This window comes from Mustelus asterias, chromosome 20 (assembly GCF_964213995.1).
Source record: "Mustelus asterias chromosome 20, sMusAst1.hap1.1, whole genome shotgun sequence".
Classification (NCBI taxonomy): domain Eukaryota; kingdom Metazoa; phylum Chordata; class Chondrichthyes; order Carcharhiniformes; family Triakidae; genus Mustelus; species Mustelus asterias.
Window position 1 is genome coordinate 41,251,020 of NC_135820.1, and position 17,872 is coordinate 41,268,891.

The 17,872-nt window shown below is 43.2% G+C and overlaps 1 protein-coding gene across 4 annotated transcripts in view; it reads right to left on the minus strand.

Annotated features, from left to right (window-relative positions):
- The window catches only part of bcas1 (brain enriched myelin associated protein 1), a 103,439-nt gene that overhangs the window by 63,029 nt on the left and 22,538 nt on the right, over positions 1 to 17,872 (minus strand). For 2 of the 4 annotated variants that reach the window (XM_078236429.1, XM_078236428.1), the window contains exon 3: positions 17,682 to 17,741. The exons of the other annotated variants lie outside the window; for them this stretch is intronic. In XM_078236429.1, the coding sequence (XP_078092555.1) occupies positions 17,682 to 17,741 (60 nt within the window). The remainder of the gene's footprint in view (positions 1 to 17,681; positions 17,742 to 17,872) is intronic. 4 annotated transcript variants of the gene reach the window in all.

Sequence of the window (17,872 nt, forward strand, 5' to 3'; positions counted from 1 at the left end):
CCAATTGTAAAAGGTGCAACACCTGCCCCTTTACCTTCTGCCTGCTCACCATCCCAGGTTCTAAACACCCCTTTCAGGTGAAGCAGCGCTTCACATGCACCTCTTTCAATCTGCTCTATTGCATTTGTTGCTCCCAATGCAGTCTACTCTACATCGGAGAGACCAAACGTAGACTGGATGACCGCTTTGATGAATACCTTTGGTTCGTCGTAAGCAGGACCCAGACCTTCCTGCCGCTTGGCACTTCAACTCACCACCCTGATCTCCTGTCCACATGTCCGTCCTTACCCTTTTGCAATGTTCTAGTGAACCCCAACGCAAACCAGAGGAACAGCACCTCATCTTCCGATTGGGCACTTTACAGCCTTCTGGACTGAAACTGAGTTCAACAACTTCAGAACATGAACTCTCCCCTCCACCTTCACCCCATCTCCATTTGTTTTATTTTCTTTTTTCTTTTTATCTCATTCATTCATATTTCTACTTTTCCACTTCTCAATTCTTGCTCTCCATCTTTCTCCAACCCTCCCCTTCAGGGCAACTGCCACTTTCCTCAGGTAGTCCCTTAACAATCTGTACCTTTGTCCTGCCTTTCACACATTCTGATCACTTAGCTTTCTTCATCTTCATTTACATTTCCTTTGTCCAATTACAGCTCCCTCCCATGGTCTAAATCTCATCTGATTCTCATAGAATCATAGAATCCCTACAGTGCAGAAGGAGGCCATTCGGCCCATCGAGTCTGCACCGACCACAATCCCACCCAGGCCCTACCCCCACATATTTACCCGCTAAACCCTCTAACCTATGCATCTCAGGACTCTAAGGGGCAATTTTTAACCTGGCCAATCAACCTAACCCGCACATCTTTGGATTGTGGGAGGAAACCAGAGCACCCGGAGGAAACCCACGCAGACACGAGGAGAATGTGCAAACTCCACACAGACAGTGACCCGAGCCGGGAATTGAACCCGGGACCCTGGAGCTGTGAAGCAGCAGTGCTAACCACTGTGCTACCGTGCCGCCCTATTTTCTTTGCTCTTAGCTCTGACGGAGTTCATCCCAGAATCAAAACATTGGCTTTATTCTCTCTCCACAGATGCTGTCAGACCTGCTGGCTCTCTGACTGGACTGTCAACATCAGGAGCCTGATTGGCCACATCTGGGCCCAGATAAGCAATCAGGAAGCCCCTTGTGGTAAAATTGCCTAGCAGGTCCCACTACTGGCAAGTACAGGCACAAGGCTCGATTTCTGACCAGACATCAGGGTTCTGTGCTAAAACATAGTTTTGAAAAGATGGGAAGAATGGGAAGTTCTGGGGAAAGCTTGGTAATGGTGGATGACAGAAGGACAGTAGTGAGGAAAGAGCTTGGCTCAGAAGATCTGGAAGAATAATAATATTGGTGGAGATACTGTAGCTAAAGCGAATAGGATGCTAATATGTATATATGTTAGAATGTTTATATAGAATGAAGTAGACTATTTTGTCATTGTACAAAACCTTAGTTAAATCTCAGTTTTAAAACCAGGGTGGAATTTCTACTTTGAACATAATAGGCATTCTGGTCCAATCACTCAAAATTGCACAAGCTTTCAGGAATCAAACTTTTGCCTAAGTTGTGTTTTGGTTTTCATTTTCTATCATCAGCCCTCCAAGTACTTAATCCTTTTTTAGTTTCAAATTTGATCTAATCTTGGCTCTGATAAAATTATTTTTCCTTAATGAAATGCATATGTCTATGCTTTGCCTCCTGTTTAAGTATTTCTTATTGCTGATCTAATATTTCATTAAACTAATGTCAATTTTTATTTTGCAAGAGGGTGTTTTTCTCCAAATCAAATGTGCTTGTCCTCAACTTTTATTTTTCCTTCTCTAATCTTATATAAAAATGATATTCATAGCATCATAAAATCACTAGAGTGCAAAAGAGGCCATTTGGCCCATCGAGTCTGCATCGACTCTCTGACAGAGTAACATACCCAGGCCCTCTCCCCTGCCCTATCCCCGTACTTGGGTAAAAATTTGATTCCTGAAAGCTTGTGCAATTTTGAATGTAATTGGACCAGAGTGCCTATTATGTTCAAAGTAGAAATTCCATCCTTGTTTTATAACTGAGATTTAACTAAGGTTTTGTACAATGACAAAATAGTCTGCTTCATTCTATATAAATATTACTCTTCTTCCAGATCTTCTGAGCCAAGCTCCTTCCTCACTACTGTCCCATGGCTAATCCATCTCACCTACACATCTGGGGATACGAAGGGGCATTTCAGCATGGCCAATCCACCTAACCTATACATCTTTATTGTGTTCATTTCCTAAATCTGCCAGTGAGGTTAGTGTTTTGGTGTATTCATTAGAACTGAAACAGCTGATGAAGTATGGACATCTGTTGCTCTTTTAGATACTGACCAACTTAGAAAAATAAAAGATGCTGGAAATATAAAGTATCATGACTTGGTATTCATTGAATTTACCAAAAGATATGACAGTACAGTACATGATACTGTGGCATGTAAAATGGGGTTGTCCTATCTAAATTATTCCTTAATCTTGGCAGCCTTCTCTCTCGTAGAACAATGATTTCTGCCACGTTGGTCAACTCTGTATTAAATACTGTCTGGCGTAGCTCGGGGACCCCACTCAGATGTGACAGCCTCTGCCACATCTGCTGCCAAGGAAGACAGTGAACTGAGAAGGTACAGGATTCACTGGCTTCTGTTTTCTCTGGGCCCTCCTCTCTGCCAGCTGAGTTTCTCATTGCTGCTCACCTTTTCCAATGCTCTTTCAAACCATTAGCTTCGGTCAGTGACTGTCTCCTTGTTACCTGTATAAATTACTACCATCTTAATATTTTACTTGCAGCGGAAAGGTGGATGTCATGACTCCGGAGAGGCAGTGGTGTAGTGGCATTGCACTGAACTATTGGTACAGAGATCCAGGGTAATGCTCTGGAGATCAAGGTTCAAATCCTACCATGGCAGATGGTGAAATCTGAATTCAATAAAAATCTGGAATTAAATGTCTAATGGCGACCATGAAACCATTGTCGATTGTCGTAAAAACCCATCTGATTCACTAAGGAAACCTGCCGTTCTTATCTGGCCTGGCCTACATGTGACTCCAGAGCCACAGCAATGTGGTTGACTCTTAAATGCCCTCAGGGATGGGCAATAAATGCTGGCCCAGCCAGTGATGCCCACATCCCATGAATGAATAATAGAAAAATAAAGGAGTTATCATTTTCAAGAATTCCGACAATAATAATGGTCACTTTGATTCAATCTTGATCAGGAAAAATGGAGTATTTCACTTTTATCACTAAAAGTTCATAAACATTGTTAAACAACATACACTGTTTTCATTGACATTGCTAAGAGGGAATGGAAGAGTTAAAAAGAATATTGTGCTGATGATGTACTGAATTCTTCTTTTATCAATCTTTAAACATTCATCACACATTACATCTATTTTGAAAAGACCTGGAGTAAAACACAATATTTACCGAAGTATGATCCCACTGCCTAAAATCAATAGGCTGAATTTTATCATCCTTACGACAGGCCGGAAACCCAGGAGTGATCTCACCTCAGCAATTCACTGGACTCAGGTCACATTTTTGGGTGTCAGGATACTACCAGTTGCTGTGGGGCTATGGGACTAGTTCATTAGCATTTTAACTATCTTTCATCACAGTGCTTTACATCTAATAAATATGACTCTTCTCCAAATGTTTTCCAAGGCAAAATGCATATAAAAATTCATAAACAGTGGCAGTTCCGTTGGCACTCATAATCCAGGGTCGTGCATAAAGAATGGACACCTAATATGGAACTACTGGAGAGCAACCAAGGCCACAGAACTGAAGCACCACCTTAGGAGACAAGAGGTAGTCAATGTTGAAGTGGCCTTGAAGATCAGCAATAATTATACAGATTGAAAACTTATGTAAATTGTGTTGTAAAAACCAAAATACGTATTTGCCTAACACAAGAGTGAGAGCTGGCAGGTCAGATGCTGCAAAAGGCAAAAAATTGATGGAAAGAAAAAATGCGTAGTTGTGTAATAAAATAAACAGCTGATAGAAAGCCTGTTGCTTGCACTTCAGTCACCTTGTGAAGCAGTTCAAGAGGTTTGCTATACAACTGGTTTGATGATTGAAAAGAAATGAAAAGTGAGACACCCATTTAGTAAATAGCTTTTGCTCTTAGCACAGAATAAGGAGAGGTTGGTAGTCAAAAGTTAGTTAAACAGGTTTGGCTTTAGAATTAAATAAAGTTTACTCATGAACAAAATATCCCAATTGCAGTGGGTAAATACAATTAGAATTTTCACTACTGGAGGGGTGTTTTCTTCATTTTCAGAATGCTTTCTCATTCGGACTGCATAGTAATATATGTTTGGCTCCAGAACACTACAAAATATTGCTCTTACGTCAACATCCTGAATCATAAAAATCCTATTAAGTATGAAAATGAAGCAAAAATTTCCCAATGTATTAGGCTCCCGCACTTTCTCTATTTCAACTGCAACCACCATATTCAATCTAGTTGTAGAACACCTTCCCGTCCGTTTATTAAAATATATAAAACAATTCCACGGTCCAATAATTCTGACAGGCACTTGAACAGTGTTCAACCATCTGTCAAATTAAGCCCCAAGCAGGGGGTCCCCGAGAGCTTCCAACCAATCAGAAGCTGGCAATTCTCCATTACTGGCAGTGCCAGCTGAACCGCTGGTACTGCACTTGGGGGATCTTCACCAGGGATTGACATTGGGTCCCTGCAGAGAGGTAAGTGTGGGCAGGGTGGGGGTAGCAAGGGGAGAGCACCAGCAAGGAGAAGGGTTAGGAGGTTAAAGGCAAAGGTTTTCTGTGGACTATTGCCTCCTGAGTAAAACCACTCAATTAGATGGCCATGTGAGAGGGAGATGGGAGCATTAAATTCACCCGTAGAATGGTCACAGCACAGAAGGGGACTAATGCAAGATACTGTAGATGGTCTACAGATGGCCTCATGTACTTCCGGCTGCAAAAGGCCTGTCTTTGGACTACATAATCTTGGCATGCCTCGTTGGCTGACAGACAACAGCAAGGGCACAAGCCCAGTGGGATTGGCAGGAGGAGAAATACTGTCATCCTGAGATAGGACAGAAGGATTGTGCTTGATTGGGACACTGCCAATCCCTTGGGGCAGCGCTTCAACAATCTTAGAAAGTGGTTGAAGGGCAGATTGTTGGACTGTTGTGACACCCTGTAAGCCCCTTTGAACAATCCTATCTCCAGTCATGAAGGCAACAGTCTGAGCTTCCTTGCATGACTTCAGTCTGTGCTCCTCCATTGCAGCCTCGACTCAGGGCTGTAATTTTTAAAAATTGGAAACACCATTAGCAAGAACTGATACATGATCAGCCTACAGCAGGCTTGTCCAACCTTTTCATTTGGGTCATGTTTGCATGTTTTTTTACGCTCAAGGGGCCAATGAACAAATTTCCGAACAATGAGGTTACCACAAGAATAAACTGAATTTCCAAAGAAAAGGTTGCGGTTTTAAGGAAACCAGCAATTGCTGAGCAAAAGTGCAGCAATGCTATAACAATAAATTGTTTAGTTCAAAGAAGTAATAAAAATAACCGGCGTGTGAGAGGGTCAGTGTATGTAAGTACACTGGGCGGCACGGTAGCACAGTGGTTAGCACTGCTGCTTCACAGCTCCAGGGACCTGGGTTCGATTCCCGGCTTGGGTCACTGTCTGTGTGGAGTTTGCACATTCTCCTCGTGTCTGTGTGGGTTTCCTCCGGGTGCTCCGGTTTCCTCCCACAGTCCAAAGATGTGTGGGTTAGGTTGATTGGTCATGCTAAAAATTGCCCCTTAGAGTCCTAAGATGCATAGGTTTGAGGGATTAGCGGGTAAATATGTAGGGATATGGGGATAGGGTCTGGGTGGGATCGTGGCCAGTGCAGACTCGATGGGCCGAATGGCCTCCTTCTGCACTGTAGGTTTCTATTTAAAAAAAGTGAGTGTATGCAGTGGTTAGAGAGAGTGAAAAATCTGAGATTGGGCCTGAGGCAGACTCACAATCACACCCCACACACACACTCACACCCAGCCCCCTTACTCAGTCACCCACACCCACAAACACACACTTAGTCACACCCACTCGCTGCCACCCCTACACTCACTGCCACCCAAAATCACTGCAACCCACACACACACTCGCTCCCACCAACACACAACTACACTGGCTTCCACCCACACTTACTCACATCCACACACATGCCTCACTCAATCCCTCCTACCTACACATTCACCATGATACTGTCTCTTCCCCAAGTCTGCCTAAACATCACCATCCTGGGCCCTGACTCAGGCTGAACCAGGCCAGGTCTGATTCAAACTTGCTGTCCCTGGACTTCAGGTCAGATGTACCTGGCTGCTGCCTCGCCGTTGCTTCACTTCCTTTGGCTCAGCACATTCACCAATGCCAAGGTCAGCTGCTCCTCCAATCGGAGATGGTTCCCTCCCTCATTCACTGCTGGTAGGCTCACTAGTCCGCCTATCAGAAGCAAAAGAGGGAGAAGAATAGTCCATGAATGGAGGAATAGGTCCAAGATGAGTCTAGCATTGAAACTCACCTCTTTGACTGGGATTTTGAAAATTGGTGCTTGGAGTTACAAAGAGGGGCTTCATGGGCACATATGGCCCCAGGCCATTCTTTGGACAAGCATGGTCTACAGTCTTCAGCCATTCATTGTAGTTGTAAATTTCTTATGTTTTGGGTAATATTATAGACAATTTAAATCGCTCTATCTGGATTAGAAGTGGATAAGGTGATAGATGAACAGAATTTCAAAAGAAACATGATGATGCAAGTTTGTTGGAAAGGATTACAATTATAAGTAGTCAAGTAGCAGAATGAGCTTAAGCAGCTTAAATGAGGGAAGATGTTAGCCATATTAAAACTGTAACATTCACTCTAGGGCAGAACATAAAATTCACATTGATTTGCATTTTCATCATTGTTAAAAAAAAGTAATGAATTGTTGTAAGTTTCTGATGTTTAATTTGTTGAACTAACATCTATTAAACCAGCTGACCAGTCATTTTGAAACCACAAATATTAAACTGACACTCCTAACTAATAAAAGTCACAAATTAAGCCCAGAGGTACAGAACAGTTTATGTAGACAGCATTCCTGTTACTTCATGTAAGTTTGATTCCCATGTCCTTAATGATCCATCCATAGCAACTGTGCTAGTAGTTTTTAAGTTTTGAGAGAAAGTTTTGACCATGAAACACATACAAATCTGCCAGTGTCTTTAGACTCCTTAGCTTGGTGCACTTAAAGTTTGTATTTCTAACAATATCATAGAACCCCTACAGTACAGAAGGAGGCCCATTCGAGTCTGTACTGACTCTCTGACAGAGCTTCCCACCCAGGCCCTATCCCCGTAACCCCATGTATTTACCCCATTTATTCCGCTAACCTACACATTTTGGGACACTAAGGGGGAATTTAGCATGGCCAGTCCAGCTAACATGCACATCTTTGGACAGTGGGAGGACACTGGAGCATTCAGATGAAACCCACGCAGACACGGGGAGAAAGTGCAAACTCCATACAATCACCCAAGGCTGGAATTGAACCCTGGTGCTGTGAGGCAGCAGTGCTAACCATAAAAATGACACAAACATAGTTCAGTGTAACCTGCAGTTAAATGACAGTTTCGGATACAAGAGTAACCTGATGTCAAAATGAAGAGGAAGTTCCTTTCTGCTTTACTTTGGAGACATTTTGGCCCCTGACTGTATAGAACATAGAACATTACAGCGCAGTACAGGCCCTTCGGCCCTCAATGTTGCGCCGACCTGTGAAACCAATCTAAAGCCCATCTAACTACACGATTCCAATATCACCCATATGTTTATCCAATGACCCTTTAAATGCCCTTAAAGTTGACGAGTCCACTACTGTTGCAGGCAGGGCATTCCACACCCTTACTACTCTCTGAGTAAAGAACCTACCTCTGACATCTGTCCTATATCTATCACCCCTCAATTTAAAGCTATGTCCCCTCGTGCTAGCCATCACCATCCGAGGAAAAAGGCTCTCACCCTATCTAATCCTCTGATCATCTTGTATGCCTCTATTAAGTCACCTCTTAACCTTCTTCTCTCTAACGAAAATCGCCTCAAGTCACTCAGCCTTTCCTCATAAGACCTTCCCACCATACCAGGCAACATCCTAGTAAATCTCCTCTGCACCCTTTCCAATGCTTCCACATCCTTCCTATAATTTCGGCGACCAGAACTGTACGCAATACTCCAAGTGCGGCCGCACCAGAGTTTTGTACAGCTGCAACATGACTTCATGGCTCCGAAACTCAATCCCTCTACCAATAAAAGCTAACACACTGTACGCCTTCTTAACAACCCTATCAACTTGGGTGCCAACTTTCAGGGATCTATGCACATGGACACCGAGATCTCTCTGTTCATCCACACTACCAAGTATCTTACCATTAGCCCAGTACTCTGTATTCCTGTTACTCCTTCCAAAGTGAATCTCCAAAGTATGGGGGGAGAATTTGTGATGCTCTTCCAATCTCCTGCTCTAATTTTCTCAGTAATGCATTACTGCAATCTAAATTCCGTAATCAGCTTCCTCCTACACTCTTGAGAAAATTAAGCTTACTTTGGTTTGGTCATGATTAATACAATCCACAAATCCACCTCCTCCTGAAGAAGTAGCATAAGTCAACCTTGGAATTAGAAAGTTGAGGATATAATTTTAATTGACAATGAAATTGTATTTTCACGCTGAAGTCTAATCTCAACCTAACTACAGAGAAAATGCAAGATTCTCTGAGTTGACTTAGAATTGATTTCAATGGTGTAGATATGTTCATGCACATTCTCTAAACAGTTACCTTTCAACTGCTGGAAGAGAAACTCTACAAAAGTTTGCAACAATGCATGAGCATTGAACTGCTGTTACAGCAAGATTAGAAGACTGAACAGTGCAGTTATGAGTTGGGGACTGGTAACAGCAGTATAAAAACACTATTACATTTCACTGTTACATCAAGGGTCATATTACATCCAGCACTTCTGTTTGCATTTCAGATTTCTGCCATGTGTGTTATTTTGCTTTGGTATTATACTTTAAAGATATTAAGCAGATTGATAAGAAAGAAGTACAGATTTGTGGGAGAGACCAAAGCTATAAGATGGTCACCAATAAACCCAATGTGAAATTTAATAGAAACCTCTTGGGCCAAGTCTTCCTGACCCAAATCAGGACAGACTTGGTGAAGGCTTGATGGGCCGAATGACCTCCCTCTGTACTGTAGGCTTCTGTGACAAACAGAGGGGGGAATGGAAAAAAAATAATGTCGCTGATAGCAACAATGGCTGCCGACTGGGTCAAAATATAGCCCACTTCCTCGAATTCCCGCCTCCATTCCTACCCGCAACTCCTTCCCTCCCCCACCCTGGCCACTAATTTTATTTTATTCATTCGTGGAACATGGGCGTCGCTGGCTAGCCAGCATTTATTGCCCATCCCTAGTTGCCCTTGAGGAGGTGGTGGTGAGCTGTCTTCTTGAATCGCTGCAGTCCATGTTCTGTGGGTTGACCCACAATGCCATTAGGGACCAAATTCCAGAATTTTGAACCAGCGACTGCAAAGGAACGATGATATATTTTCAAGTCAGGATGGTGAGTGGCTTGGAGGGGAACTTGCAGGTGGTGGTGTTCCCATTTATCTGCTGCCCTTGTCCTTCTAGATGGAAGTGGTCGTGGGTCTGGAAGGTGGTGTCTAAGGATCTTTGGTGAATTGCTGCAGTGCATCTTGTAAATATTACACACTGCTGCTATGAGTGCCAGTGGTGGAGGGAGTGGATGTTTGTAGATGTGGTGCCAATCAAGCGGCTGCTTTGTCCTGGATGGTATCAAGCTTCTTGAGTGTTGTTGGAGCTGCACCCATCCAGGCAAGTGGGGAGTATTCCATCACACTCCTGACTTGTGCCTTGTAGATGGTGGATAGGCTTTGGGGAATCAGGAGGTGAGTTACTCACCACAGTATTCCTAGCCTCTGACCTGCCACTGTGCTTATGTGATAAGTCCAGTTGAGTTTCTGTTCAGTGGTAACCCCAAGGATGTTCACAGTGGGAGGTTCGGTGCTTGTTACATCATTGAATGTCAAAGGGCAGTGGTTAGAGTGTCTGTTATTGGGGATGGTCATTGCCTGGCATTTGTGTGGCCCGAGTGTTACTTACCACCTGTCAGCCCAAGCCTGGATATTTTCCAGAACTTGTTGCATTTGAACAAGAACTGCTTCAGTATCTGAGGAGTTGCAAATGGTGCTGAACATTGTGCAATCATTGGCGAACATCCCCACTTCTGACTTTATGATGGAGGGAAGGTCATCGATGAAGCAACTGAAGATTGTTGGGCCTAGGACACTACCCTGTGGGACTCATGCAGAGATGTCCTGGAGCTGAGATGACTGTGCAGTAGACCAGTCTATAAGGTGCTTAACACCCTGATTCCATGAAAATCACACTTCTCAGTAGCTTGGGAATGGAGGAGGGATTTGCTCCACCTCCCAATTCCAGTTCTGGTGGGAAACTTCAAGCTCTGTGGGAAGAATTTCCATAGGGATTCTCCCAATTTCCTGCCATAATTTGAGCAGAAACCCTGAAGAATTGATCCACTCTGAGTTTATGTCATTTCTTCACAGTTCCAAACTTTTGGCAGCAGTTGGGGATAATCTCCATGCTATTCCAAATGACATTCTGGTATTTGGCTATTTGTAAATAAGTCATAACATTTTTACAGACTAATGTAATAGTGCTTAAAAGGAGCTTGCTGCATTTGTTCTCAACATACCAAATAATTGTTCGCAAACATGTTTTGAGCATTACGTGCTTTTGGGGATATATAACGCATGGAGTGTCAATGCTATGAGCTAGATAAACATTGATCAGAAGACATTTTCTCCACTCTGAGGGTGCGGTCTCAAAGGTGCCTCAACCAGATTAAAATTGAATCACCAGTTCGTTTCTTCGCAAAATCCTTTTGCTCCTCAGAAGCTTTCACTCATTTTTATCTAATCTCCCTGATCCATTACTGCTACTTGGCCACCTACCCCATAAAGCACACATCCCAGCTACAACTCAACACCGAGCAAAACACAGGTTTGATATTATTTTCAAAGAGTAGGTCCTCTATTAATCTATTCTAAACAATTTGAAAACTGTACCTTGACTCAGTTCATGTTGCCCTCCATTTGGTAGAGGGACCATAACAAAATAAATAGAGCCCTGTTATTTCATGAAATATTAGTCACACATTAGTGCCTTGTAATGTGATAATTAACTGCAGTGAAAGGAAATACAAATGACAACTAACTGCAGCTGACACCATGTGGGCTTTGTAGGACATGTCCCAGGCAAAGTCTGAAAGTGAACTCATGCAACTACTAAATCACACAATGCACAATGCAAGCTCTATGACAGAAGCCTGCAGAACTTGTGACTGGTCAGCATTTCATGACTACAATAAACCTGTTGTATAATAGATGCTGAATACATTATCTAAAATGGCGTACATTAACCGAGAAATGCACTGCTTGAATTGTATTTCTACAACCCTGTTATAGATGTGAAAGGCACAAGTTTGGAGCAGTTGTGTACTGCAGCATTAAACAATGTTTTAAATTCAGCACAACATTTTATATTTGCAGAGAAAACTTCAGTATTCAAGATACAATTGAGTAGTTTGCCGAACAACGCAAAAAATGCTGTGTTAGAAATTCTTAAATATTTAGTTGCCAACATATTTCACTGTAGAAGTATTAGGGCACGAGATATTCATTTTCAAAATGTGACTTCACATTTGAACCTTTAAGCACTGTGCTGTGAACAAGCAACCTCAGCCAAATATTCAAAGTTACACAGACAGTGGGATTTGTTTTAATATGCCCACTTTATGAGAAGTATTTACAGAACTGTTGCCAATCAGCCTCTGGGCCCTCTGTCGTGTCGGGAGTACATACCTGTAGGTGGCTTTCGAGTGGAAGACCAAGGAGGACATCATTCTTGGATCAGTTTGAGGCCTCTCCGGCTAATCTGGCCACAGCTGCTGTGGTATGGTTTCCCCTCCCATGATCATGTTCATGCAGATGTGGCCTTTTTCACTTCAAATATTTTAAAAGTGCTAAAGTGTCATCTTAACCTGGAGACGCCCTCTCCTTCTCACCTGCAACAGCAGACTGCGGCCCCTTTCTGTGCCAGAGTGCTTCCTAAATTGGATGGTGCATATGCCCTCTGGTCACTAATTGGATAATCCGACCAAATCTATGTTAAGTGGCTGCTACCAGTCTGGTGCGGGGTCAGGACCTGCTTTTGACACTGACTTCGGGGTCCTGATACACGTTGGAAACCTACTCCAAGTCTTTGGACTGGGACTTGAAATCACAACCATTTCTTTCAGAGTTGAGAGTACTATCGGCTGAAGTACAAGGCCAAATGCCCTCACCACTAGTTAAATCAATGTGAACTGTTTTATCCGGGAAGCCAGTTGGAAGGACAGAACTGGAGTCAATCTTTATACGCATATTTATTTGAGTTACACATTGCAAATATACACCTCCTACCCTAGTCAGTTTTATGGAGAATACCTTGAACCCTTTGCAGGGCACCATGCTGCTTTTGAACGCACTTTGGGTAACACTGTCTCCCCATGAGATTGGTCATTCTCTCATAGTTGGAGCTCATACAGTCAAATCCCCAAGGTTAACTCATCACCATAATGAACTTCCCCACTCGAAGTGCATGAGCTGGCATTGTCTTAGGGAACTCTGCCTTATATCCACAGATCTGCTACTAATACTCCAATTGTACCCCATAAGGTAACAGCTGAGGGCCTACCTCAATGCCTACTGGAGCATGACTGCCACTGCCCTCCCTCTTCTGAGGGGGTCTGTTCTCAGGTGGCTTTGTCGCCTTCTGCTGCACTGAGCCGTGAGCCAACCCAATACATGTGTTACATATTTCTGAAATGTATCTGTGTTCGTGGATAGTGGGCTGGTCAGGTGTGACGGTGCATCCGTGGACATCTCTTCCTCCTAATGCCCAAGGGATAAACTGGCCTTGAAAGGCTGGGTGACTGCCAATGGGATCTGTGTGAGACATGAGGGGTAATTAGAATAAGCCCTTGACATTTTGAGACACGCATGGATCCAAGCCAGTGCCTTCAACCATCTTTGCAGAACACTTATCATGAGATCCGCCTTCACACTATCCCTCATATAAATGTTCCCTTCTGCCTAACAGCATTGATACCATATTGGAAAGTGCCTCTAACATTACCTTTGGCATCTGTTAAGGCTGAATTTCCATCACTGATAATGAGCGCGGCTAAAATTCTTGCTACTTTCATTAAGATCTCCTCAATGGTGCGAACCACCCATAGCCCCACCGGCTCATCCTCCATCCAGGCCAACTTGATGTAAGTTCGTTCTATCCCGCAGACGGGAGAAAGCTCATCGATGTGGTGGTGTGGATGACAGTGGTCATACCTATGTCAACCCACAACTGCTTAAACCTACATGAGTGCCTTGGACATAACTCTCCTAAAGCATGGATCATTGTGCACGTCTGCCCCAAAGGTGCAGCATTCAGATGTCATCCATCAGAGGGGACCCCTCTGTGCTTCTGGTGAACAATTCACCTTGCCGCAGTGTAGCAGTTCATTGAACCTCTTGCAGCATGTTCATTGTTTCACCCATCGTGGATACAATCTCATGCCACGTTCTCACACTCGGGCATTCCTCTTTCCTCTGGGATATATAATCTCACTCTTGTGCAACATATCTTTGACCAGAATCCAGAGGCCCTGGTCACAGAAGCGAGGGATGGCAAACCCCCTATATTTCAGCAGCTGGTGTCCTTTGTGACAATCTGCCATGACAATGAGGAAAGCACATGGGTAAGTAAGGCTTCTAGCTTTGTTCATTATGGCACACATACAGAAACCTAATTCTCCAGCTCAGCACTGACTGATGTTGGTGGTGGTCAGAGGTGGGTGGCCTCCGTGAATGCAGGGTGTCCTGGCATATGTTCCTGTCATGACAACTTGGCATGTTGTGCTCCGAAGCATGCCAGGGCCTCCTCCCTCTGAATCACACTCATCTGCGATTACAATGCGCTGCTGTGAGGATAACAGGGAAGACGCAATGGGATACCTGCATCCTGATAGATAGGTGGTGAAGGTTTAGGTAGAAGGGGTAAGGTTCTGCATGTGGCCCCTTAGGCGCTATACCAATCTAGGTCATCACAGATTGTTGGGACAAGTTGCTGCTTGGTCTAGAGAAACTTTGCCAACTTTGAGGTTATTATCATGTGATTCTTCATAACACAAGGTCAATAGAGAGCATTGATTTTCATATTTTCCTATGGAAGCCCCATGATCTCTTGTGTCAATAGCCAGGTGAACAACTATTACAGTTAGTACTCACCTGACTTGTGATTGATGTCTTCTCCCATGATGCAGCAGCACAACATTAGCTCTGCCACTGCCCACCCCCCCTTCGCCTCCACCCCCCCTTCGCCTCCACCCCCCCGATCACACTAGTTAGGGGCCTTTTCTACTGAAGTGGGTCAGGAAATTTACTACCTCAGCTACTCACCTCAGTCGTGAAAATCCAGGCTGAAATCTCATCACTGAAATAAATATTGGGTGAGATTCTCTGGCCTCCCCTCAGCATTTTTCTCGGTGGTGGGAGATGGTGCATTGTTTGTTGATGGTTGAAGCTTCTGGTCCCGCCACTGTGAATGGGAATTCCCATTAACGCCATCCCACGCTGCCAGGAAACCCACGGCAAGGGGTGCACCACAAGTAGAACCAGAGAATCCCACGGGCATGAACAGCTGGAGAATTGCGGATATTATCCACTTGTTAATGAACTATGCAATCTCTTTTTTTTAGTTCACTTATTTGACCTTTTTTTAATATAAAGTATATTTGTACTGGCCCTCTTCCTGTAAAATACACAAACTCTGACAGATGGCATTTGATTATGTCTCAAATTGTTGGTATGCAATGCTCAATCATCAAATACGTATGGGGCTTAAACAAAGTCTTACACCAAACCTACCAATCACAATAGACCAGAGTTCCACACCCACAAGGTAAACAAGCCACATGAGACTTTTATTCAATTGTGTGTTAATTTATTTGTTGAAATTTGTGTCCACCTTAAACCTCTGATGGAAAAAGTCAACAGTGGTATAAGTAGCTGAGGAGTATCAAATTTCAGTTATATTCTCCGAGTGTTTAATTCTTTAAAAAATAAGATAGCCACCAAATGATTTTAAAATTGTAAAACATATAAAAATGAATGTGTTTTCTGTACTTTGTTTTGCAGGGAAATACCTTGATAATGTAAGATACAGATATTTCTTTTGGAATCATATCTAATATTTGAACTTAAGGTTGTTCTGTTTGTAATAGCTGGAAAATAAACCCAGTGTGTATGGAAAATATTTGCCTTTTATTGCTAATAATGAATGTGTAATGACTGCTTGTACTTCATGATTTCAAATTCTAGGATTGCTAGAAAAATCCAAGATGGCGCTGGAGCGAGGTGACTTCTTGCGAGCTGTCCCCAGCATACCCTCTAATTCTATCTTTTACTCTCAGTCTCTGCTTTTCACCCTTTCCTTTACTTCTCTCCTGTGTACTCTATGAATGGAATGCTTTGTCTGTATAGCACGCAAGGAACAATACTTTTCACTGTATACCAATACATGTGACAATAATAAATCAAACTGCTTGTTCATGAAGAAAAATTCTCAGTTCCAGCAATCATGACAAAATCTGATGAAGTTGCAGATAATAGTTAACATCGATACTATTGTGCCATAGATTTTTCTAAATTCTAGTTGATGCAGTAGGTTATTCATTGTGTAGATTGCGCTCATCCAGGGCCCACAATTTGCAGATTTTGGTGCCTGTGAGATTGCCAGAAGTTGCATTGCCATTGTAGCCCACAATGGGGCTGAATGACTCAGCATTCACCAACATTGGGAAAGAAAAATCCAAGCCAAAAATTGAACTATTTCAATCCCCAATTCTCTCCATCGCTGTCAAACCTCAAAAGAAAACACTTAAGAGCAAACACATCTCGGGAACACGCAAATGGATGCATGCATTCCTAGCAATATTTGAACCAAAGTCACCCACCTATAACACAGTTGGTGATTGGGAGATGCAGGGGTCACACCCCCAGTAGCACATGTGCAGCCAGCAGAGCTCCTTCCTATGCTGGCTCTTTATATTGCTGCCTCTCCTACTGTGTGAATAACTGCTGCTGAGGGAGGGACACCTGCTGAGAAAGGGAGGGTCCAAAGCCAGAGTGAGAGCGCGAACCCAGGAGAAGTGGTGGGAGAGAAAAAACGAGGATGTGGTGGGGGGGGGGGGGGGGGGAGCGTGCAGGAGAAAGTGAGGATGGAGGAGATGATAGGAGTGGGGGAAGAGAATGGGGCTGGGGGGTGGTGGGGAACAGAGCAAGGCTCAGGGGGTGGGAGGGTGCTGAAGAGCTAGGCTAGGTGGTTGAAGGAAGAAAGAGGCTGGGGGGGAGGGGCAGTGATTTGGATCTGATAATGCCACACCTTTCTAGGTGACAAATATCAATCCAGGGGAGGGTTGTAGCAGAGATGCAGAGATTCTGAGTTCACAGTTTTATTGACAGCTCGAAGGGACTATTAAAGAATTGTCTGTCTTTGATGTCGGGTCTGAATTGAAATATGTTTGTTATAACAAGAAATTAGCCACTTGAGGATTTAAAAGTTTTGAATAGAATCTATGAATGTTTTTTTTCACTATCAAGGGTATGAGTGATAACTCTATTAGATCATTAGATTATTATTTTAATCTTCCATTGGCTCCCGGTGTCAGCCTATGAGGGAATACTGGGTCAGTGGCTATGGAGGTGGCATGGAGGGCCTTAAGTTTGCATTGAAAATATAAGGGATGGAGGAGTGGGTACAAGGGTGTAGCTGTTTCTGAAACAACAGGAACACAATCTCAGACAACCAAGGTGGTTCTAACCAGTCAATCTTGACATTCGCTTGTCCCTGTGGGCAGCTACGTCTGCTTCCAGGGTCGGTGAGCTGGACTCCAACCCCACCCCCCACTCTCCCTTTCCAGGTGTACTTCCTTCCATGTTCAATACATGTTGGTCTTTAACTTTCATTCCCTTCATTTTATCCGCTTGAAACCATCATTGCTGATCACATTGCTACTCCAAACTTATTTTCTTACATTCTCTCAAACAGTGAGTCAGTTAATATTAGATCATGCAACACCTGAGGTATAGTTAGTGTGACACCCGATAACTTAATAGGAGCAAGCCAGTTTGATCACAGAAATTAAAAGAAAACTTGGGGGGACAGAAATTAAGCTTAGAACAGAGGTTTTACATGGGTGAAATACAACAGATAGAAAAGATGCCCAGAGGCACAGACAGCATTCCAAAAATTGGGATGGAAAGGAGGAAAAATAATGATCCAAAACAAAGTAGACTGAATGGAGAAATTAGTTAAAGATTATAAAGGGATAGGTGTGGCCAGTACTGTTAGAGAAGTGAACACTTAGTTCTTTGTACTACATACCTTTGGCACCTGCAGACTTTAAATGCAATTTCCTCATCAGGTAATCAATTCTGCAGATATCTTCAGATGGAACAAATGAAGAAAGCAAAGAGACAGAATGATGAAAAAGAAAGCAAATACAAGGGGATAACAAGAAATCGTAGGAAAGAGATGTATATATATGCAGTTTGTGTTTTATGCAACTTTCTCAA